The sequence below is a fragment of the Callionymus lyra genome, chromosome 7 (genome assembly GCF_982586985.1).
Source record: "Callionymus lyra chromosome 7, fCalLyr1.hap1.1, whole genome shotgun sequence".
NCBI lineage: Eukaryota > Metazoa > Chordata > Actinopteri > Syngnathiformes > Callionymidae > Callionymus > Callionymus lyra.
In genome coordinates, this window is record NC_141824.1 from 4,455,837 (window position 1) to 4,480,957 (window position 25,121).

The 25,121-nt window shown below is 41.2% G+C and overlaps 1 protein-coding gene across 1 annotated transcript; it reads right to left on the bottom strand.

Annotated features, from left to right (window-relative positions):
- Positions 1–3,001: 3,001 nt before the first annotated feature.
- On the bottom strand, positions 3,002–24,666 carry LOC148074665 (sialate O-acetylesterase-like). Its single transcript, XM_087796178.1, has 10 exons — positions 24,577–24,666; positions 24,240–24,401; positions 11,000–11,154; positions 10,785–10,923; positions 9,384–9,552; positions 6,718–6,803; positions 6,529–6,662; positions 6,287–6,432; positions 4,615–4,798; positions 3,002–3,488 (listed from the first exon to the last, which is right to left on the bottom strand). Exons 1-10 carry the CDS (start codon positions 24,620–24,622, stop codon positions 3,204–3,206), a joined length of 1,506 nt encoding a protein of 501 aa, XP_087652304.1. The 5' UTR covers positions 24,623–24,666; the 3' UTR covers positions 3,002–3,203.
- Between the last annotated feature and the right edge of the window lie 455 nt (positions 24,667–25,121).

Sequence of the window (25,121 nt, forward strand, 5' to 3'; positions counted from 1 at the left end):
CAACACCATTCCAGTAGTTATCAGATGTAGTGTAATCCTTCACGTTTCTGTTCCTGTTAACTGAAAGACCAAAGTTCTGGTTTACGAATTCTTTGGAATGCTGACCTTCCCCCCCATCTCTCTCTGGCTTCCAAAGGCCGGCCATTTTACACATGGTCAGAAAACCAGCATGGCCAGAAGAGCAGAATGACCAGATGACTTTTCAGAATACTAAATGTATTTTTCTTGTTCAATAAAATATTAAGGAGGAGGTAAGGAGACGCCAAAGAAGGAAGTCACATGAAATATATTTCCAAATATAAAAGTGTTTTGATGTTTATATGCTGTTTGAACATACATATCAATACTATGGTTTCCTAACATATAATGTTTGATATCATACTGATCCTTAGAAAGAGCTGGGAAAGTTATGATAAGTTAGCATTTTATGTGAGCCTCAGATCTGTCAATAACGTCAAATAAAAGAAGTTTCAAAGTCAATTCGAAGGAGGAGAGAAATCCAAAGGACAGAGGGGTGGACCTTCTCCAGCCAATGTGGGGGTGAGGAATCAGATGTCACCCACCAATCAGGAGCACGAGTGGATGGCTTTAAAAAGACTTCACGCTGGACTCAAGGGGTCTCATCCCCTTCCCTCTTCACCCCCGTTCCTGACACCTGCCCCCCTTTCTTTCTGCAACAAGGTGCGGCACGTCTCCCTAGCCGCGGTACTTTCTCAAGACGCAAGCAAGCTGCACGCAACCCAGCAGCCAGCCAAGCAAGCCTGAACCTCTGGCTCCAACGAGCAACCAAACTGCTCTCCCAGAAAAGACTTGTGACCCTTGCACCGAGTAAAGATACGTCTCTGGTTGGTTACGCCAACGCCTGTAACTCAGAGCCAGGACCAGACCAAAGAAGACCGTCAGCGCTTTCCGCCGCCAAGCCTTCTTCACTGTGATCCCTGCGAAGTCAAGCCCGACATCACTGGATCCAGGGCCTTCAGTCGTGCACCTCCTGCTGCTGCTCATCCTCCTCATCCTCCTCAACTTCATCACGCCGTCCTCTCTCCTCTTGACGACGTAAGAAACTGTAACATTGTCACTCTTGCATTAATTGATGTGTTGGGATTTTTAATATTGATCAGAGGTAGCAAGATTAGCTTAAGATAAGTTGTAAAGCTTTCCCAGAAGTTGACATTAACAAAGCCTTCAAGTCCGTTTCTTCCTGAGTAATTAATATTGTTCCTTCCATGATATCAAAGCATCATCATTCCATTCCATTGTTCTTAACTCTTCTCCCTTTTCTCTTTGTTTCTTTAAATAAATCCTATAAAAAGTATGTCATTTGTGTTTACATAATTTCATAATTTTGTATAATCAATTTAAGAGACTCTTAGTCAGTAAAGAACAGATAATCACGACAACAATTTGTAACTTCAGTTAAATGAGATTTATTAAAACTAGTGTTTCATATTTAATTAATAAGGCCAATTAATTAATTATTATCCAGGTAAATTTATTAGTTTCCCTTGTACTACAAAACAAAGGGTGGTGCTCCAACTTCAGGTAAATTTTACCTAGAGGCAATTTAAAGCGACCAGAACTTAGATGTTCCAAAAATAAACCTTTTAATAGGGAACATATAACATTACTACACAGATATAAACATATTAAGTTAGGTTTGGTAGAACTTTATTGAACCCTCAGGAGGTCTCCTTCGGGAAATTGTTTAATTTCTTTCTTTCATTTATTCTTCTAGATCAGGGGTCGGGAACCTTTTTGACTCAGAGAGCCATGAAAGCAAAATATTTGGAAATTTATTTCAGTGAGAGCCATATAAATAATATATAGATGTAAGAATCTGTGCTTGACATGAATTCAAGCCCTTTTCCTTTGTTCATCAAAATCAACAAAGAATTCAGACGGGTTCATCCCTTTCCATGCCTCCATTTCAATATGTCCATCATATTTAAATGAAGCACAAGACTAAAATTTCTCCATTTCTGTGATCATGAAAAAACAAAAACAAATGAAAACATGAATTCAAACTAACAGTTTATATTTGTTAATTTTAAACATGTCTGATATGAATCACACAAGTGGATTAATTAAATGTCAGATGAAGTTTAACGAGAATAAAACTGTTCATCAGTAACTTCACATCATCATCGCTTTGTCTGATCGTCTCTGACGTCATTAGAATGTGTCTCACCTGCACCTGTTTAACGTGTTTGTGTTTCTGCGTATTCTCATTACATTCGTGAGATAAAGGTAATTTACAAATAGTCATCATGTGATGGTGTATTAATACAAGTGTGTTTTAAGGACTCGATCACAAAAGGAAAACCAGCATTTGTTGCGCTTTCATTGAAACCTGCAGCTTAACTTTGATGGAACTGACGTCATGTTTCTGTGACTCTCGTAGAGAAGAACCTGAAGCGATCAAACGCGCATTATTTTGTTCGATATATTATTTAAAAAAAAAAAAAGCTTATAATTCTATATCGTTTTTCTGAATTGCGTAAAATGACTGTCGCACGTTTTGCTCTTTTTATTCTCGATTCATATGATCTTTTCCGTGCGTTCCGTGGAAGAGGCAGGAGCTCTGATTGGCTGCTGTGCATATCAATCAAATGTTCAACCAATCGGCGCAATAACCATTTGATTAATATGCACAACAGCCAATCAGAGCTCTCTTTACTATTTTCTTATATCATATTTTATTAAATCACGCGATCTACTCGCAACAGCTTCGCGATCGACGTATTGTCCACCCCTGAAACAAGTGATAATATTTTATGTTTTATATGAAAAGCCGAAATCTGCGAGCCAGATGCAATCATCAAAAGAGCCACACCTGGCTCGCGAGCCATAGGTTCCCGACCCCTGATCTAGAGCCACATCCCACATGTACCATAATATAACCAACATTAAAACTTATGACAGGAAGTAAAATGATTTGATCTTCTATTTTGAAAGACAAGAAAATGTACAAGTAAAAGCTGAAAAAAGGTTTAACCTTTTTTTATTAATCACTTTTTTTTTCTTACAATTTGTTTTTAAACTGAAAGTACTTTCACCGAAACAGGCAGAAAAAAGGTTTTTTCTTTAAAACACCCACCAATAATATTTTCAATGTTCAGCAGTAATTGAAAGAAACAGAAAGATCTGTGAACATGGTTTCATTCATTAACGTGTGAGTCGTGGCCAACATGTCTGAAGCTTTATCAACCCTTCTTCCTGCAGTGAGAACTAATGGTCGGGAAAGACAGCGATCCTTTTTGATCACTGGACACGATGAACGGTGGTGCAGGTAAGACTCCGTCTTTGCTGTAGATGGGGCAGTGCTTGTAGTCGCACGGCCAGTACGACCACGCGTATCGAAGAGCGGTGACCCTGGAAGTACTTGAACAAGGACGCGCCGACACTTGGATGGTGGACGGTCCCGTCCTCATTATGGTAGTCGAGTGCCATCGTCTGGGAGACTTGCGTGAAGAGCCCTTGCAATAGATCTGCAGGAGAGAATTAACAGAATCAACACTTGCTTATTGAGCCTGAGGCCGAACAGATTCGTGCTCGCAACTCTTCCTCAACACTGACACGAGACTTTACCTGATTATAAGTTAGAACTTCTTCATTATTCTCTCTTCAAACGCAATATATTTTGGTTTTATGTTTTTTTTAAAGTGTTAAAATCCCTTTGTTTGTTTGTTTTTTAAAACATTTTTTTTCATTTTTTTTAAGAAAAAGTCTGACATCTCTATGATTGTTTTTTTCTTTTTATGACTATTTTTTCCAGAGAAAAAAACCTTTCTTCATTCTTGTTTTTTGTTTATTTAAATAAAAATTAAAAAATGCTATATTTCTTTTTTCTTCATGATCCCATTTGTTTTTGTACAAAAGAACGTATGAATCAGTTTGTTTTTTAAAGAAAAAGTCAGATTTTTTTTTTTCTTCTGTTCGTTTTTTTTTTTAAAACAAATAAAAACAAATAGTTTTTGGTTGTTTTTTTGGTTTTTTTAAGCCTGACTTTATGATTTTATTATGTTTGTTGGGTTTTTTAAGAAAAAGTCTGACATCCTTATGAATTCATCAGTTTTTTAATAGATGGTGTGACTTCTTTATGTTCCTTAATTAAAATACTTTTCTTTCTCATTATTCTTTTTAATTAAAAATGCTTATGATTCCATTTGTTTTAATGAAAAAAGTTGTGATTATGTTTTTTTTCCTGTTGTAAATCCTAATGATTCTCGTTTTCATATTTACTAAAAATCTTTAAAGTCTGTTTTTCAAATTACAATCTTTCTGATTTCTTTTTTTGTGTGAAAACAAAACGTGAAAAAGTCTGATATATTTATAAATGTTTTTAATTAAAACTCCTTATGATTCTGATTATTTTTCAAATTAAATAGTCTAACATCCTTAAGGTTATTTTTTTTTCTTTAATAGAAAATCCTTATGATTCTGTTTGGGGTTTTTCAAAGATAAATTTAGACTTTATTCTTTATTTAAAAAAAATATATGTACGACATCCCATATATACCATATGATTTGGTAAGGTTTTCAATAAAAACACATATCATTCTGTTTGTTTTTTATTCCAAATATTTGTGACAACGATCTACACGACAAGCTCACCTCGAAGATGCTGGGATGCTGCGTGGCCGACACTTCCTGGTCGAAGGTGATGTTGTAGGACATGGAATCCTGCGTGATGTTTTCAGGAAAAGGTCCGGCGAAGGCTACGTCCTGGTCGTACGCCACCGCCCTCGCGCCCAGACTCAGTCTGTAGGCCACGTCTTGTTTGTAGCGCGGATGGCGCCTGAAAGAGTTAAGATAAGTTACACCTTCACACGTTTGGGAAATTTAAGATGTGGAAGGAGGTGTAGTGACAATGTCTTTTGACAATTGCGTGTACTTTGATTCCATGGGTTTAGAAATGTTATTAATAAATGCTGTACAACATTCATCAGACACTGTAATTTTACACTAAAAAACGAAAATTTTCTTTCGAAAATGATTAGTAATTAAATACATTTAAACATGTTTTCATAGGCAATCAACACATTCTTAGTTCATTTGAGTTTTATTTTGGGTCTAAATTTGTCCAATGAGACAGACTGAGTTGTTATGTTTTGCAATGCTGAACCCAAGAGCAGACAGAGGCGAAGTTCCAGAGGATACCAAAAGGGGTTTATTGTAGAAAGGGGAAGCAGGTGGTGGAAGAGTAGGCCAGAGGGAGAGCGAGGTCAGCGAGCTGGAGTTAGTGATCCGAGTTACACGGTAGAGTGAAATACGATCTGGCGCCGACCGCGGGGAATCCAAGGGTTGATGAAGGGGGTTGATTGGGGATCAGGAACAGGTGAGCGTGATTGCTGATGAGGACCAGGTGTGAGGTGAGACGACCGGAGGAGTGGCAGACCAGGGGGAGGGGAACACAGCAGACTGATGTGATCACAACAGTACCCCCCCCTCAAGGGACGACTCTAGGCGGCCTAGGCCTCTCTGGGTGAGCCCGATGGAAGTCACGGATGATGGAGGGGTCGAGGATGAGACCCTGCGAAACCCAGCTCCTTTCCTCTGGCCCATAACCCTCCCAATCCACGAGGTATTGGTGCCCCCTGCCCCGACGACGAACGTCCAACAAGAGGGGACGGAGATATCCTCCTCCTCGGCGGGAAACAAGGGTGGCTGGTACCCCAGGGAACACTCGAATGGGGACATGCCAGTGGCAGCGCAGGACATGGAATTGTGGGCATACTCAATCCAAGAGAGATGGTCGCTCCATGCAGAGGGGTTGCGCGCAGCCACACAACGAAGTGCAGTCCCTAAGTCCTGGTTAGCTCTCTCAGCCTGCCCATTCGTCTGTGGTTGGAATCCTGAAGACAGGCTGACAGAGGCTCCAAGTGCTCGGCAGAAAGCCTTCCAAACTTGGGAGATGAATTGGGGGCCACGGTCGGAGACGAGGTCAGTGGGAATCCCGTGGAGGCGGACGACATGCTGCACAAGCAGCCGGGCAGTCTCTGTGGCAGTGGGGAGCTTGGGGAGGGCAATGAAGTGAACTGCCTTCGAAAATCTGTCCACCACCGTTAGTATCACAGTGTGGCCCCTAGAGGGAGGAAGACCGGTCACAAAGTCCAGGCCGATGTGAGACCGGGGAGTGGCAGACCAGGGGGAGGGGAACACAGCAGACTGATGTGATCACAACATGAGTTATATTCTGTCAGCATAGTCTAGGGTCTAAATTTTGTCAATTGTAACAGAGATGTTTTTTTGTAAACATTATTTACAACCATCAGTATGTGCTTACGTGCCATAGGGGGAAAGTTTATCTGGCAGATCAACAGCCACAGCCATGAAAGTCTTGTTCATGCATTTATTTGGGACGAAACCAAAGTCGGCGGTTTGGTGCCACCGGATTTCCTTGTATCTGTCTCTTTTTTTATCCACGCACAGCTGTGTGAAGACAAAAAGTGTGAGACTCACAATAGCAAGATATGGTTGTTAATCTAAAAAAATCATTTTCTATCATGGATCCTTAAACGGTCGCACCTGAACAAATCCGAAGGGGAAGTTGAGTGGCGTTTGGCCGTCAGAACCTTCATGGAACGTCTCCCTCCAGTCGTCAATCATGGCAGGGAACGAGCAGTTGTATTCGTCTCGATGAAACAAGGCATTTCTTTCACCTGAAGGAGCGAAACGTCAAGCTGTGCGGTCACAGAGTCAAAGTTTGGTCGCTACCTTGGTACCACAGGACGCCTTTGATGGTCATGTTGACCAGCGGGTGGATCATGGCATTCCACAGCACGCTGTTGCTGTCCTGATTCCTGAATAGGATAAGATAAGTTGGGTTCATTTATTTAATATTGTTCTTTCTAGTTGGTGAGTTTAGTGCGCAGTGACAGTTGTCAGCAGCAGATCTGATGTAAGTAAGTAAGTAAGTATTTATTATTTATATTGTTTGATTTCTAGCAAACAATTGACCAAGCTGTTCAGCCTCTGGGGCTCAGATGGATCAAAAGAGCAGTAGAGCTGGATGTCATCAGCAAAAATGTGATAAGAAACATCAGGAAATCTCTGAATGATTTTACCCAGAGGAATCAAGTACAGCAAAAACAATAAAGGACCCAGAACAGAACCTTGAGGGACTCCACACAACAGATTGCCGATTCAGACCTCATTTGATTGGCAGATACACTGAAACTGCGCCTAGAAAGGTACGACGAGAATCACTGTAACACAGACCCAGACAGTCCCACTTCATCCCTCAGTCTAGGAGACACTAGAGAATTAATCATGTCAAACAACACTTTGGGGTACTTGACTTCCAGGTCCTCCCACATCGTCTGATGGATCCAAGCTGACTTCACCACTGGGCTGGGAGCGTTGGAATGTCATTATATTTGACTGTAAATGGGTGGCACCCCGAGAGTGTGCAATTGATACGTTTCAGTTACTATTTAAAGCAGCGAACCCTCTGCATATATTTACAAGCGTCCCACATTCACTTTAAATCGACAAAACAGGTTCCTGGCAAACAGTCGTCCCTCTTCGCCCCCGACGTCACTTCCAAGTGTATGCGATGACAAGGGGCCGTGTCTGCGACGGAGATTTCCTGATACTTATATACAGGTACATGTGAACCCTCTTTGATTTGTTCACAAGCAGGAATATCACTCAGTGTCTCCTGTGTTTATTTCCTGCATACATGACCACTCATCAAGTTTCTTGTCCTTGGTTTGTGGAGCAGTGATGTATATCAATATTTTAACCTGCTAGTTCTCAGGACCAGCTACGAAGTGTTTGAATGTCCTCTCGGTTTGACTCTTTTTACACTTATGTTCTGGTTTATTCAGACATATCCTCGCTGAGGCGAAACCATGGCGGGGGGATGTAATCCTGGGCAAACAGTCACCCCTCATGGCATGCCACTCTCACGGGCGTCATGATGACTATGCGTTGTGAATGCACTACTGCCCTCTGCTGCTAGGAGAGTGCATTAACTTTTCTCAGAAGGTTGAAAGAGCAACCCATAGCAACAGCTTGTAGAAGGCCCCTATCTATTCGTAGAACCATGGTTATATAGATAGATGTTGTTTTTTTTTGTTGCAGTGCCTCACCACACAATTTACGTTGTAAAGTACATATTGTACATACATGGAACTAAGTGGACGCAATATTAACCAATCAGATGCAACTAAAGGCGGGTCTATCACAAAATCTGTAATTTTGGCAACACTTGTCTAAAGCCGTCGCTCAGGATTCTTCACTCTTGAGCCAAACTTAAATCTTGAGAGTTCTCGCTAAACTTTAAAGTAAATTCCCCAAACTCCATTTAATAGGAGGAAATAAACGTTTGGCTTCCAAATTAAGAGCATTTAATCAGGTGTCTCTTCCTTGTTATCCTTTATTATCACGGTTATTCTCTATACTGTTTAAATCCACGTTTGCTAATTAATTTTAAATATCTATTCGTTAATTCATATTTTTCTATACCCATTGACTGTTGATGAATGGTTTCAAATTATTTAATATGGCAGGTTAAAGATTTTAAATATAGATTTTAAAATAAATTGTTAATTAAAACATCATATTTCAGCTATGACTTATGTCTTTGTCAAGGATTGTTTTTTGATGCTATAAACCAATATTTTCCACAATCGAAGACTGCCATAGATCTATAGGATGTAGACTAAGGCCCCACAAAATATCAGAATAATTCAATATAGACTTGTTGAGAAATGATTAGTTAAATCATACATTTTGTAAACTTCATATATGTTTTAAGAATCCTGATGAGATATAAAATAACAAGTAGCCAATTAAATAAACTTCCCTTTTGGGTTTATATACTTTTAAATCTGACACTAATGGAGTCAGTGCCTCACCAACCATGAACCGAAGCTTTCAACACTTACTGTAGCAACACTGTCTTGATACTGTGACTAAACACTGACACCTGCTGGACCTTAAACATCTCTACAGGCAACCTATTTGACAGACTCAAATGACACTGATTTAATGAACTAGTTACAATATAAAATACAATGACTTGTATATACTAGGTTCTAGTATATACAAGTCATTGTATTTTATATTGTTTTAAAAATTAATTTATCCTGCTGTGGAAAACAAACGCTCACATTGAAAAGATGCCTCAGTATTGAGGAGCTGGATTGATTTGAATAAGACAATTCTTTAAAAAAAAAAAAAAAACTTGCAGAAAACAATATCAACAGTAAACTAAGATGCACATTAAAATAAAAAAAATAAGTAATACATCTTTCAAACTATACATCTCCAAGTTTCTGTGTGAATACAGCCTCATTAATCAAACTAGCCAATAGCGTAACAATAGTCAAACCAAAACTGGGAAGTTAAATCAAAACCTTCACTTTGATTCTCACCTCAAGCTTGAGTCGTGAAATCCACAGCGCTGAAGAGCTCTGGGCGACGACCACGCCTGGATGGGAGTGTTGCCCCAGCAGGACTCCACCAGACCGATGGGGTACTTGAGTACGTCGTACATGTAGCGTCCAAACAGTCCGCACACAGCCGAGAAATTTTCCAAAATCTCTTGAGAGTTCAGGATAAGAAAATGTGAGATTACACAAAATAAGATCAATATTTGTCTCAAGTTTGTTCCCGACACTTTCAAAACGGTTGCCTATAGTTGTGTACTGTTGCTGACGATACAGGGTCAACAATACATTGTGATAGTGTAGTAAAAAGGATACGCTTGTACTATTGTCCAGTACTTGACTCTGGTGTTACGATAGTGTAGTAACAAGTATATATGTGTAGTATTGTCCAGTACTTGACTCTGGTGTTACGATAGTGTAGTAACAAGGATATATGTTTAGTATTGTGCAGTACTTGACTCTGGTGTTGTGATATTGTAGTAACAAGTATATATATGTAGTATTGTGGAGAACTTGACTCTGCTGTTACGATAGTGTGGTAACAAGTATATATGTGTAGTATTGTCCAGTACTTGACTCTGCTGTTACGATAGTGTAGTAACAAGTATATACGTGTAGTATTGCCGAGTACTTGACTCTGGTGTTGTGATAGTGTAGTAACAAGTATATATGTGTAGTATTGCCAAGTACTTGACTCTGGTGTTGTGATTGTGTAGTAACAAGTATATATGTGTAGTATTGTCCAGTACTTGACTCTGCTGTTACGATAGTGTAGTAACAAGTATATACGTGTAGTATTGCCGAGTACTTGACTCTGGTGTTGTGATAGTGTAGTAACAAGTATATATGTGTAGTATTGCCAAGTACTTGACTCTGGTGTTGTGATTGTGTAGTAACAAGTATATATGTGTAGTATTGTCCAGTACTTGACTCTGCTGTTACGATAGTGTAGTAACAAGTATATACGTGTAGTATTGCCGAGTACTTGACTCTGGTGTTGTGATAGTGTAGTAACAAGTATATATGTGTAGTATTGCCAAGTACTTGACTCTGGTGTTGTGTGTGTTGTAGTATTTACAGACCACATGACTCTTGACAAAGTCGTCACTGCTCTTATTTGTTTTCAAACCAAAATTTGTCCAAACATCACCTTTAAAAGCTTCTGGAGTCACTGTATCCTCTCGTCCTCAGTCATCGCCAGGATGTCAACGTATTTTAAATGTTATTATGTCATAGATCTAGCGAACGTAATTTTAATTGAAATACATAAATGAGCTAACGTTATGAAAATAGTGAATAAAGGTGCTGGTGAATATCGACACACTATTGTTAAAAACTTCGCAATGTTTTATGTATAAATGTTTTCTCACACCGTCAGTTTCCTACCTGGTGTCGGTACCGCCCAGGGGATTTCAACAGCCTCCAGGTCCAACAGCTCAGTGTTACTATGCCTTAAAGACGCCATGAACGGTCTGACTTGATGGTAGGTGGAAGAAATATTGATCTCCGTTGATGCGTTGAAGATCTGTCAACGAAATATTTCCATGGTTACAGAATGTGCGATTACAGGAACAGAAGAAAGAAGAGGTTTCATGACCAACCTGGGACATTTTGAAATACATGTTGCTCTGTCCTCCGCACAGCCAAACATCCCCGAACAACACGTCTGTCAAAATGGCCGTGCTGTTGTGGCCGTGGACGGTCAGATTGTAGGGGCCACCTGGAGGCACCGGAGGAAGGAGGAACTTCCAGATACCTAAACAATGAGATTAATCATTTAAAGGAGAGTTTGATTTTATATTTAAATTTCAAGTTAACTTTGAAGACAACGTGTATAACATTACATTTTTGAAACACAATAATCATGCATATAATATAATTAAAAGATTTCAACTGCTGTGCGAGCATCTGGAATGCCTGGAATGCTGGAATTCAGCTGAACCATCAATGAGTTAACGTACCTGCTCCTGTGATTCTTTCATTAGACAAACTGTAACAAGAAACTAAAATTGTATCTAAAAAGTGGGGATTGTGGAGCAGATCTAGCTCTGTGAAAGGAATCCTTCTCTATTATCCTTACAAAAAAGTGTTTCAACACACAGTCGGACTAATGGAGACAGCACAAGCTTGCTCGCTTTCTTCGTGGATGTCAGGGCCAGAAGGAGCGAGACCTCAAATAAAAAGAGTGTCTAGTGTCTAGTGGGACTTGGTCAAAAGGCTCAAAGGTTGGGGGTGCCGTCAGGGCCTACCCTGCCCAAGGGATAGCCCATGAGCTCCCGACCCCCATCTGCACCAGTTCCCGGAACCAAAGTGCCCCTGGGGAGTACTGCGCCACCCCTATTAACCACAGGCGCTCCTGCTTCGCCCTCTAAACCAAGGGGAGGAGGAGTCGCGTTGAGGAGGAAACACAAACAGTAGCTTGGCTGGCCACCATAAGTGGGCCAAACCTTCTGAGGCCCTGATGGAGAACCAAAGAGGATATTTGAAGTTCTTCTTGCTGGTGAAGGGGTCCGCCACCAGATGACGGAATCGAAACCACATCTTAGCAGCCACTGACTTGGACAGACCCCATTCGTCCTGGACGGCACCCTTTGACAGTCTGTCTGCTACTACAGTCAGCGCACCCGGCACATGCTGAGCTCTGAGAGAGAGCGGGTGACGGTCTGCCCACAGCCAAGTCTTCTTTGCCACACACAGAAGGGCTGGGGATCTGATATTGATGGCGTTTTTCTGCCACCAAACATGTCTTAGTTGACAACGCTTCCGGTCAACATAGATACAGTATGTCCGGTCTATTTTTACTTACCTAATCAGCTGTTAAACTGTCAGATGTCAACACAGAAGTGAAAGTAAACACAGCTGATTGAGCAGATGGACATCTGTATCTTAAAGGGTAATAAAAGAGGAAAACCTAGCCGGCTCTGAGTAGCGGACCATGATAGCTTGGCATTAGACTTCAAAACATGAGAGTAACTTACTGTCACAGGCTTGAAGCTGCGCGTTCTGCCAGTAACACTCTCATTATGAATAATAATAATCTGTTTAATGTCCATTATTGCCACAAAATGTATTTTTTGGAAGGAGGAGATCGCTCCCCCACAACTGCTGCATCTTCGGTGACTGCACAGCCGATGGCAGTTTTACAGGCTTCTGAAAGACTCAGCTACTAGATGGCACCAGTGCACAGAATGACTGGAAGTGTGACTGATGTGAGTAAAGAGGGGTGAGGATGAAGGGTGCAGAGAGAATGAAAGGCTGGAAGTACAAGTTGAATAAACAAGAAAAGTAAAGTTCCATCTCCTTTGTTTTCCTTCACCAACACCACAAATTGGCCATGAGGATGAGCTCTTCAGTACCGACTCCACCACTGTCAAGTCAAGACTCAATTGCACTCCAAACCAGCAGAGGGCGAACATGTGCAAAAGACTCTGGTGGGACCAACATCCTGGCCTGTGTTGCCAGTAGGACCGAATTCACCTGCGCACCCACCAGAACAGCATGGCCTAAATGTTTGGACTGAGCCCAGTCAGTCTCTCTCACCTGCTCCTGATCACCCAGAAGATGCAACTGGTAGGAAAGAAACTACTTTTAAAGAGGATTATGTTTGCTCCTGAGTGCTAATAATTTATTAAGATACTTTTGTTTAAGCTAATTTAAGCTTGCATTTTGTCTTTTGGTTTGCACTTAAAACTGATTGTTAGCACGTACTGAAATAATTTTGTAAACTTGTTTGGAAAAGCAAGTAATATGAACATTTTATTTAACATTTTAGTTGACCTTTATTGAAATGTATTAAAACTAATGCATGTTTCTGTTTTAAAGGTTTTCAACCTATTCGTTTATGACAATTATATTCCGAACTGGAATCTTCGTCTGAAATCATCAGAAGAAAATAAAAACCAAAGAGAAAGAATCGAGTTGTCCTTTGCATCCTTCGACAAGTGGTCAAGCCCTTTTCATGTTCAGGCATAGTTGTGGTCCAAACACTCACAGAACTTGACAGTTGAAAACCAGAGCGTGGCAGTGAAGACTTGGATCAAAGACCCAAAGTCAAGCTGTCGACGCAAAGGCCTACAGTTGAAAACCATCGTGTGGCAGTGAAGACTTGGATCAAAGACCCAAAGTCAAGCTGTCGACGCAAGGAGATCAATTGAAGTAAAAATCCTCAACCATGGCGAAGGTAACTCTTGGGAGAACAGTCAAGCAACTGAAACAAGAGAGAACCTTAGCGAAAACAGCCTTAACCAAGCAAGTGAACTACCTGAGCAGAGCAGCAGAGGACTTGGTCGAGCACGAGCTACGAGAAGAGTTCAGAAAGCTCAGCTCTCTTGCAAGGAACGTCAGCAACACAAATTATGAATATGAAGCTGGGCTACTTGCAGACAACGAAGCTGAAGTTGATGAGGGTGAGAGGTCAAGCTTGACAAGTACCAGCGAGATGACCTTGAAAGAATGACAGAAGATTGTGATGCAAAACTGCATGAGGTCAGGAACATAGTTCAATCTCACCTGTGGCAAAGATATGGAGAAAATAATCTCTGCAATCCAGGATGCAGGAAAAGCCTGTGAAAGAGCTGATTCAAGCCCTATTACAACCGAGACGGGTTTGAAGTTCAGCTGGAAGGAGTGAGGAACCTCATCCATGATGCCACTTCGACCATGAGGAACTGGGACGGATGGATCCCTCCTGATCAAGTAACACACCTGCAAATCAGAGTAAAGGACTTGAGAGCCCTAGGAAACACCCTCGAAGCCAGGAGGGCAGAATTCCTCACCGCACAAAGATTCGCTGAAGAGGAAAAAAGAGGAAAAGAGCCTCAACTCTTGGCAGCTCTACAACCAGTGTTGAGGATCAAGCCGACCAGCCTTCCTAAATTCACTGGGATCAAGAGGAATTTCCACAGGTGGAGAAAAGACTGGGAGAACCTACAAAAGCAGGGAGAGCCAACTGGCTCAGTTGAAGTTAAGAAGTTTCAACTTCTTGACAGTGTGGATGAGAACATATCTAGAGACCTGCACCTTTCAACATACAACAGTGCTGAAGACATATTTAGGGTACTTCAAAACGGGTATGGAAATAAGTCAACGATTGCTCTGGAGATAATTGAGGACCTGGAGAGCATCCCCCCCTCACGCCAGCCAAGAAAGGTGATCGACCTAATTCAAGCTGTAGAAAAGGCCCTGAATGACCTCATTTAGCTTGAATGTACTGGAGCCATCAAGAATCCCCTGGTAATCCGATCTATAGAGAGCAAACTGCCGGACAATATTAAGAGGGACTGGCTGACATTCATGGTAAATCAATCCAATGGAGTCAACCCCGACAATCACTTTGACAGCCTTCTCACATTTTTAAAGACTCAGGAGGAGATTTTAGAGAGACTAGACCAACTGGGTGTAAGTAGAACGCCCGAAAAGAAGTCTCAGTTCTTGGAAAAGAAATATGCCTCGACAAAGTCAACAGAAAAAGGAGGATGTGTTGTCTGTGGAGATGAAAGGCACCTTGAGAAGATCTTCTTTTGCAAGCGGTTCAAAGAACTGAAGCCCGGCGAAAAATTAAGTGCTGTTGAAAAGCTTGGTGCATGCAGAAGATGCCTCAAATGTCATACGGAGGATGAGGAATGTGTAGACACTTACCTGTGCAGGAACAAAGACTGCATGAGAGGAAGATCATCGGACCACCATTTCCTTCTTTGCCTCAAGGGAGGATTCAAAGGGAAAGTATCCGAGAAAGGGAAATCCAGCATCAGACGGCAGCCACTCACAGAGGAACAGGAGGAGTTGTTATCCGAGCTCACCCCAGGCATGGCAGAAAAGTTCAGGAAAGCCTTCACCAACATGGCTGCGAGATCCCATTGCGCTAAAAAGGACCTACCTGGAAGGATGGCCTCAATTAAGTGTGAGTTGCCAGTACTTCTTATGCTTTTGGAAGTAACCGCCAATGCAGGAGAGAAGATTGGAACTCTCATTGACCTAGCTTCAGATACTAACTACATCACTCACAGAGCGGCCAAAAGACTGAAGCTACGCAGTGAAAAGGTCACACTTGTTGTCCATGGAGTTGGAGGCATGGTTATGAAGGTCAAAACCAAAAGGTACTCCCTCAAGGTGAGAGTCAAGACACCTAAAGGCATGGAAAGAGCACACAAGCTCATCTGCTATGGCTTGGATGAAATTGCAAAAGTGCACAGAGTAGTCAAACCACTACAACTCAAGAAGTTTTTCCCCGATACCAACCTGGAAGAACTTCAAAGACCAGAGCAAGTTGAGCTCCTCATCAGCCACCGTGAAGGAAGACTTGCTCCACAGAGATTAAAAGTAGTAGGAGACCTTGTCCTTTGGGAGAGCCCTTTAGGAAAGACTGTTGGCGGAGCGCATCCAGACCTCTGTGAAGAAGTAGACATGGCTCTACATGATTCGAAAACTCACTTCGCAAGATCAATGAGAACCACAGCAGTGAGGTACAGAGAAATTGCTGAGACCCAAGAATTCAGATCCGAAACCAAAAGCACAGTTGCTGGCAGAGAGCTCCAAGACTGGTGGAAATGGGACAGCATTGGAGCAGCGAGCAAACCCAGGTGTGGAGGATGTCGATGCGGCAATTGTCAGCCAGGAGGTAAAGATATGACCCTGAGTGAGGAAAAAGAGCTTGAGGTTATTAGGCAAGGCCTTTTCTGTGTAAAAGCTGATGCTCACAGTCAGGAGCCTCACTGGGACACAAAGTATCCCTGGATTCAAAATCCAAGCTCCCAGCCCAATAACGGGAGTGAAGTGAAGGCAACCTTTCTGAGGACAGAGAGACTGCTCAAGGAAGAACCTGAGTGGCGTGCAGCATACACTACCCAAGTCCATGAGATGGTGGCGAGGAAAGCAACGAAACTCAAGCCTTGGGTCTGGTCAGGCCAAAGTGGGAGGCAGAAGGATGAAACGGAACATCCAGCATCACAAGACCCGTTCCCCATTCTCCCCAACCAAGTGAGGGGAGAAAACAAAGCTCTTGGAGTTGGATGTCCTGTTGAATCGGACGAACTCTACCTTTTGACTTCAGTTAACTTCTCAAAGAGAAAAAAGAAAAGTTATGGGTACCAGACCTTTTTCGCTAATAGAGTGGGAGAGATCCAAGAGTCCACATCTATTGAAGACTGGAGATGGATTCCTGGAAAGCAGAACATTGCAGACCTCATAACAAGAGGAGCAACAGGAGAAGACCTCAAAGAGGGCTCTGTGTGGAAAAATGGAGTTTTTGAAACGCCCCTTGGAAGAATGGCCGGCAAAGTCAGCCAAAGAAGTTGTATGCAAAGGAAGGCATAACCAAGCTCCAAAGAAAATGTTTCACAGCAGCACTAACCCGGGCACAAGTGAAAATAGTCCCAACCTCTGCTCTAGCAAAGACTGATCGAAGCAGCTCTAGTGGAGAAGATCTCCAGGTCCAAGTCTGGCGACTACCCGCTGGTGCTGCAGTGAGGAAAATCCTCGACATCAGTAAGTACAGCAGTCCAACCAAACTAACCACAGTCATTGCTTGGGTATGGAGAGCTGCCACAAAGTGGAAGAAGATGTTGGTCAGGACTTCAGCCAGGAGTAAACCGAAAGAAGAGGCGATTAATTCAGTCCAAATGACCAGGTCCAGAGCCAAAGAAGCTGCGCTTACGGTCTGGGAGTGTGAAGATGCAGTCGGAGACTTGTTCCTTGCAGCCCAAGAGGAGGTAACCTTTCCGGCCATCACACTCAACAGACTTGCTGTCATTGAGGACCAAGTGGTAAACAGGAACGTGGGAAGCCCAATCAAAAAGTGAAAGGGCATTCAACCAAAATACCTGCAACAGTTATTCACAGGGATGTTAGACGGATAGTTGTCCTGCTTCCAATTGAAGAACAGCGACAGAGGGAAAATTAAGCAAACTGAATCCAGCACAGTATGCAAGTGGTGTGACCTCCTTGGGTTTGTCAACCAGGAGGTCAAGTGGGAGGTGTGAAGTCTTGGCTCAATTGCACTCCAAACCAGCAGAGGGCGAACATGTGCAAAAGACTCTGGTGGGACCAACATCCTGGCCTGTGTTGCCAGTAGGACCGAATTCACCTGCGCACCCACCAGAACAGCATGGCCTAAATGTTTGGACTGAGCCCAGTCAGTCTCTCTCACCTGCTCCTGAAAGCAGGACATGACCACAGCTCCTGATCACCCAGAAGATGCAACTGGTAGGAAAGAAACTACTTTTAAAGAGGATTATGTTTGCTCCTGAGTGCTAATAATTTATTAAGATACTTTTGTTTAAGCTAATTTAAGCTTGCATTTTGTCTTTTGGTTTGCACTTAAAACTGATTGTTAGCACGTACTGAAATAATTTTGTAAACTTGTTTGTAAAAGCAAGTAATATGAACATTTTATTTAACATTTTAGTTGACCTTTATTGAAATGTATTAAAACTAATGCATGTTTCTGTTTTAAAGGTTTTCAACCTATTCGTTTATGACAATTATATTCCGAACTGGAATCTTCGTCTGAAATCATCAGAAGAAAATAAAAACCAAAGAGAAAGAATCGAGTTGTCCTTTGCATCCTTCGACAAGTGGTCAAGCCCTTTTCAAGTTTAGGCAGAGTGGTGGTCCGAGCAGACACAGAACTTGACAACCACCGTTCCTTCAACATGTTGGTGAGCCGCACATGCAGTTTGAATTGTGGTGGAAGTTTTTTGGATAACTACATGCTAGTGATTAACGCAAGAGGAGATGCTAGACAACGAGCCGTCTTGTTACATTGCTTGGGTCCCGAAGGACAATGTCAGTTCTACGCTTTGCCCGATCAAGGTACTGCATATGATGAAGCCATGGCGGCACTTGAAAAGCACTTGGTTCCAAAAGTAAATGTGTGAGCGTCCAGACACAAATAAGAACTGATGAAACAGTAACGCAGTATGTTGCTGCATTGAGAGCTTTGTCTACTCTATGTCGTTATGGACGGATTAGAAAATGAATCAATCAGAAATCGGCTGATTGCTAATGTCCAACTCAGTGCTGTGTAAAAACAAGTTGCTAAAAGAGGAAGAGCTAACGTTGGAAAAGGCTTTTACAATTGCATGTCAAGTTGTGGCTGCAGTAAAGAATGCTTCATTGCTCTCATCAAACAGCACATCACCAACTGCCTCTTTTCAAGCTGTGCGTGCAACAATAGAATAGAATAGAATAGAAAAGCTTTATTCATCCCCAGAGGGGAAACACACTTTCACAACAGCGCAGTTTAAAAAATAAAGTGCAAGGAAAAAGAAATAATAAGAGATAATACAAAATAAAATAAAAACGATCTTAAGAATATACAATTATTTACAAAAATTAGAAATTTAACACTATTAACAAAATAAAATAGAATAAAATAAAATAGAAATAAAAACGGGAAAAAAATAAAAATAAAAAGCACACGAGAAGAAAAACACACTACGGATTAGCATCAGGATATTTAAAGTAGAGAGTTAAATATCCTGACACCAGTTGGGATGAAGGACCTTCTATAACGCTCCGTCCTACACTGGGGGTGCCTGAGCCACTGAAGGAGCTGCTCCTCCACGGTCAGGTGCAGTGGGTGAAGAGTGTTGTCCCTGATGGAGGATAGTCTGGAGAGTGTCCTCCTCTCTCCCACCTCCTCCACCGAGTCAGGCGAGCGGCCCAGGACAGAGCCGGCCCTCGTGACCAGCCTGTTCAGTCTCTTCCTGTCCCGGTCCGTGCTGCCTGCTCCCCAGCAGACCACAGCGTAGTGGATAGCAGAGGCTACCACGGAGTCATAAAAGGTCCTTAAAAGTGGTCTGCACACTCCGAAGGACCTCAGTCTCCCCAGGAGGTGGAGGCGACTTCGGCCCTTCTTGTACACGGCGTTGATGTGTGTGGACCAGTTCAGTTTATTGTTGAGGTGAACACCCAGGTATTTGAAGCTGTCCACCAGCTCAATGTCCGAGCCCTGGATGCTCACCGGTTGATGTGGTGGGGACTTTTTCCTGAAGTCAATCACCATCTCCCTTGTCTTACCGGTGTTTAAGCAAAGGTAGTTGCTCTCACACCAGTCAACAAAGTCCTTGATGACTGACCTGTACTCCAGCTCGCCCCCCCCCAGACACGCAGCCCACAATGGCCGAGTCGTCAGAAAACTTCTGGAGGTGACAGCTGCTGGAGTCATAGGTAAAGTCCGCCGTGTAGAGGGAAAAAAGGAAAGGTGACAGCACTGCCCCTTGAGGCACCCCGGTGCTGCAGAAGGGAACATTTTCATGGGAAAAGAGGAGTGATGCCTGCCAAAGGACCTGCACCACCAGGAGTGAGTTTCAAAAATGCAAATGTAAATAATAATAATAAGCGAGGTCCCGGAACATCAAAATTAACTGTCGATGCTCAAGTTCAAGTGAAGAAACCTTTTCGCGTGTAAGAGAGAGACAGTACATTGATCCAATCAAGATTGAACACCAAACTGCTCATTAATTTTGGTGATGGAATGGAATCAAGATGGAATGCGGCACGAATTCCTTACGACCTGGGCGAGGATCTTTGATGGCGCCAATGACAACTGCCATCACGTGAGCCCGCAGTCAGCGAACGACCGTCACGGCAGCCCACATTAATAAAACCTTGCACGTCTATTGCTAAGCTAACGGTAATGACGCTGAAAGCCACCTGATACATGAGACCACTTGCAATAAAGTAACAATAATAATGTTTTATGTTGTTTTTATTCAATCTGATGCAATCCTGTTCTACTGTCTTTGGAGTAAATTATTAAAATATTTATTTATATTTATAATTTTGTGTATTTATTCATTTTAACCAACAACAATTGTGTTAATACGGATATAGCGGAAAATGTATCTAAACTCTGTTTTTTGACGTAGATTTGAAAGTCATATCATTATATAATATGTAAAAGAAACTACACATTTATTTTAAATATCATAGAATTATACTCTTAAAAGTTTAGTGAAAAATTACACTGTATTATGACTCATGATGACCTTGACTACTATCATGGTACATTTGGAGAGATTTTACGCTAGAAATTTGAAATAAATGATCATTAATTATAGTCATTATATGTTAATGACAACATTTTCAAAATTAAATTTAAAAAAAATCCTTAAAAGCTTAGTGAAAAATTCCACTGGATTATGACTCATGATGACCTTGACTACTATCATGGTACATTTAGAGAGATTTTACTGTAGAAATTTGAAATAAATTATCATTAATTATAGTCATATGTTAATGACAACATTTTCAAAATTGAATTAAAAAAAAATCCTTAAAAGTTTAGTGAAAAATTCCACTGGATTAGGATTCATGATGACCTTGACTACTATCATGGTACATTTGGAGAGATTTTACTGTAGAAATTTGATATAAATGATCCTAAATATAGTTGTAAGAGACATACAGGCTGAAGATGTGCTGCACGGTGTGTTTAAGTGTGTGTGTGTTGCAGAGGGGGCGGTTCACATGGGAGTAGGCGTGTGTGCGTGCGGAAGTGTGTGCGTAAAGGTGGGCACTCACAGGTGACGCAGAGAGAGAGAGAGAGAGTCAAGGTTGGAAGTAGCCGTAATTTTTGTTGAACGCTACACACTACACGCTACACGCGATGGGAAAAGCTATTGCTGTTTGTATCACAATAAATGCACCAAAAGCATATCTGGATCTCAGCGTATCTGTTATCAGAACAAACCAAAGCGCGTCATAAATCTACGTACCTGAGGACACAACTTCATACTCTCAGCGGCCAAAATTTTGTGTTTGGAAGCCGCAACATTTGTCAACAAAAAAGGCGTAGAATGAAAATCATCAAGCCGCATCAAAGAACCAAGTCGTCACGCACCGACTAGCCTGAGAACAAAGCAGCCACAGATAAGTGCCACACCACGCCATCCATTCACCTGGGAACAGGTAGGCCTGAACCTGTTAATGTTTGTGGATTAAGGAATCCGCTTCAACTGGAATGCATTGTGTCAAGTGAGGACAATGTATTAAATGGATGTTACGCTGGTTGCATTGATGGTGGCGCATATTCTCTGTGCTTTATTGGATTGTGATGTCGGGACTTTGTGGCATGTGGCGGCTGATGTTGAAATTCTTGGATCGAATCTGCTCTGTCAATGAATTGAAATGCAATGTCTATGGATGGATTTGAATACGCTCTTGAATGAAATATGATTGTTTTGCTACATACAAAAATACAATCCAACGGAAATGAGTCAAATAAACGCCGATGCTGAATGTTCAAACATGGAACGTGAAAAGAGGGAAATTAAACTGACGGCCAAAGCTATGGAAAATAAAATCGAACGGTTGCAGAATGAGCGCAAAAGTGCCGTTAATAAAATCAAAAAGCTTATTCCGCAAATTAAAGCGCACATGAAATCAAAAGAAAATGTAACTGAAATCCCATCACAACTGAATAACTTGAATGCACTGTGTAAAAAGGCCACTGACCTGCACAACGAAGTATTGCAACTTCTTCCCGATGATGAACATAAAAAACAAAAAGAGTGGTTTTCTAGCATTATGGATTACAGTGATGCATTCAAGGAACGTGTGGAAAAATGGATAAAGGAAAATCCGCATGAAAACTCAAATGAATTACCACTACATACAAATACTTCTGAGCAACCAACAAAGGAAATAAATTATGCAGTACAAATTCCTGTCGAAAAAAGCAAGAATTTGTCTGTGGCTGACCCTCCAGTACCTGTTTCCACTGAACAAGATCCTCAGGATGAACTACAGCCCTGTGACAGCATCTCAAATGCAACCAAGAAATCGCGCTCACATCATTCCTCATCTTTAGCTTCACGCTCATCTGCTCGCTTAAAAACGGAAACAAATCTTGCAATTTTGGCAACAAAACAAAAGGCATTAAAGGAAAAACATGCATTGGATGAAGAGGAGTTAAAGTTACGCAAAAGAAGAGAACAGCTTTTACTGGAGAATGAAATCGCTGAGGAAATGGCAAAACTAAGTGTTATAAAATCACAAAGCAGTGTCGGCAGTAAATCAAAGTCAAAGGTTTCAGACGGGATGAACTCATACTATGAAAAGACATGCTCAAAACAACAACTTAACCCCAAGGCTACGGAATTTGTACCATCACTGCCAGTTAAACTTAAACCCAACGCAATTGAAACCACACAGACAGTTGTGACGCCTAAAGTCACTCACTTAAGTAAGTAAGTAAGTAAGTAATATTTATTTATATAGCGCTTTTCAAGACCAGGGTCACAAAGCGCTTTAACAATCAAAACAATACTCAAAACAGTACATACTTCAAAGATCAAGACAACACCGAGAACAACACAGGAGTTCGAGAAATTCAAGGAAAAGCCTGAACAAATAGAAACGTCTTAAGATGTTTCTTAAAGGAGTCAGTAGATCATCAAGCGCAAAGAGAGAGGAAGATTGTTCCAAAGCTTAGGAACAACAGCCTGAAAAGATTTCTCTCCTCTGGTCCTGAGCCGTGTGCGTGGAACCATCAGTAGATTCTGATCCACAGACCTCAGAGCCCGAGCTGGGGTGTAAGGCTGGATCAGATCAGTGATGTAAGGAGGAGCCTGACCATGAATAGATCTGAAAGTAAGAACCAGAATTTTAAAGTTGATCCTGAAAGAAACTGGAAGCCAGTGAAGAGTTTTAAGGATCGGAGAAATGTGAGTTCTTCTACTAGAGCGGCTCAGAATTCTCGCTGCAGAGTTCTGAATCAACTGCAGACGAGACACATCCTTCTTGTTAAGACATGAAAACAAACTGTTACAATAGTCCAGACGAGAAGAAACAAACACATGGATTATAAGATCCAGATCATGTTGTGACAACATTTTCCTAAGTTTAGAGATTTTTCTCAGTTGAAGGAAACAGTTTCTGGTCAGTTATATACCTGACATAAAACATCTCCCAGGTCCTTCTTACATGCTCCAACGTTATCTAACAATTCCTGAAGATCCTGTGACTAATGTCACACAAACTGATGCATCACAAAACGACAGTGTGCTGGACATAATGAGAAAACAAAATGAAATTTCAACACTCTTGATGCAACAACAATGCCTCTCAGCACTCCCAAAAAGGGAAATTCCCATTTTCGATGGTAACCCACTCAAATACCATTGGTTTATTAAAGCATTTAAAAATGGAGTTGAGCGAAACACCAGTAACAACTGTGACAGACTCTACTTCCTTGAACAATACACCAAAGGGCATGCAAAGGGACTAGTGAGGAGCTGTCAGCACATGGAGTCGAGCAGAGGATATGTGAAGGCGAAGGCTCTATTGAAAGAACACTATGGCAATGAGCAAAAGGTAGTACAGTACTACAGTACACATTTCTCCAAATGTACCATGATAGTAGTCAAGGTCATCATGAATCATAATCCAGTGGAATTTTTCACTAAACTTTTAAGAGTTTCATTCTATGATATTTAAAATAAATGTGTAGTTATTGACAGATTATAATGATATAACTTTGAATTTACCCCATAGAAATGTAAGGTAGATTTCCGCTATAGCGCTATTAACACAATTTAAATGAGTTAATTCGTATTGTTGGTTAAAATAAATAAATGGAAACATAATTAATATAAATAAATTATATAATCATTTAGTCCAAAGAAAATAGAACAGAATTGCATCAGGTTGAATAAATACATCATAAAACATTATTACTTTTAATTTATTGCGTGACAAAAACAATTTTCAAGTTGTTTCAAGCTATCTGGTCGCGTCTTTACGGTAAACTTGGCAATAGACGCGCAAGATTTATTCAGTGCGGGCTCACGTGATGGCAGTCAATGACACTCATTTTTTTCAGGGCACGTATCATCATACCTTCTTTTACTGAGACCCTCGAGGCTTCTTGTGGAACCGGTCCCGTCAAGGTGAGAGAGAGTTCCGCATCTTCACCCGAGTGACCCCAGACCACCGCTCTCTGGGGAGCCTTCTGGAGAACCATGTGGTCCCCAAAGTAGGAGGAGAACCTCAAGAGTCCGGCTGCAGCACAGAGACACAAACAACAACAGACAGAACGTTTAAACACGATTTAAAATGTACAAGAACATTTGTATTCGTAGAGAATTTGTTTTTCGATACAAAAAAGTATTATATTATTGAATTTTAAAAATAAGTTACTAATAAGTTAGGTTAGCAATGACGTCATTAGACTCACCACAGCTCTTGAAATAAAGCAACACCATAAACGTCCTAAAAATCATGGTGAAGTCAACTCATCTGCGGTGAACTGATCATTATCATCACCTATCTCTCAGTCCTCAGGTATACCGCTCCTTCAGACCGTTCACCTGACGTCACAAACACTCGTCCTTCAGAATAAAAGCCTAATAAAAAAATTAAATAACACCTTTTATTACAGGCACAGAGTTTGATGAGATCACATTGAGGAACTTACAACATTAGGTGAACGACTAGTTAAGATCATAAACCAAAAAGATAACGATAAGTTAGAATTTTACTTTAGAAATCGTTTAAATTTGAAGGCGTATTTTGTACTGACAGTTTGAAGTAAGATGTTCCTTTCTATTATTGAATTTGAAAAAATGTCTAACTTTAATCAAGTTAAACTCTCTTCAATAAACATGCCCAATTTTTTAAACACTATTTTTGTCAATTTCTTGTTGTTGATCGAAGCAAATTTTATTACATTTTTTAATTTAATAATTAAAAAAACAAATGTTTCTTCATAAAACAGCCGCC

Excerpts from the sequence above, each read along its gene's own strand:
- LOC148074665 (XM_087796178.1), bottom strand. The coding sequence starts at position 24,622 with ATGATTTTTAGGACGTTTATGGTGTTGCTTTATTTCAAGAGCTGTG. Across the intron at positions 6,804-9,383 it reads TTTCACGACTCAAGCTTGAG|GAATCAGGACAGCAACAGCG; the intron begins GTGAGAATCAAA and ends TATCCTATTCAG. Across the intron at positions 3,489-4,614 it reads AGCATCCCAGCATCTTCGAG|ATCTATTGCAAGGGCTCTTC; the intron begins GTGAGCTTGTCG and ends TCTCTCCTGCAG.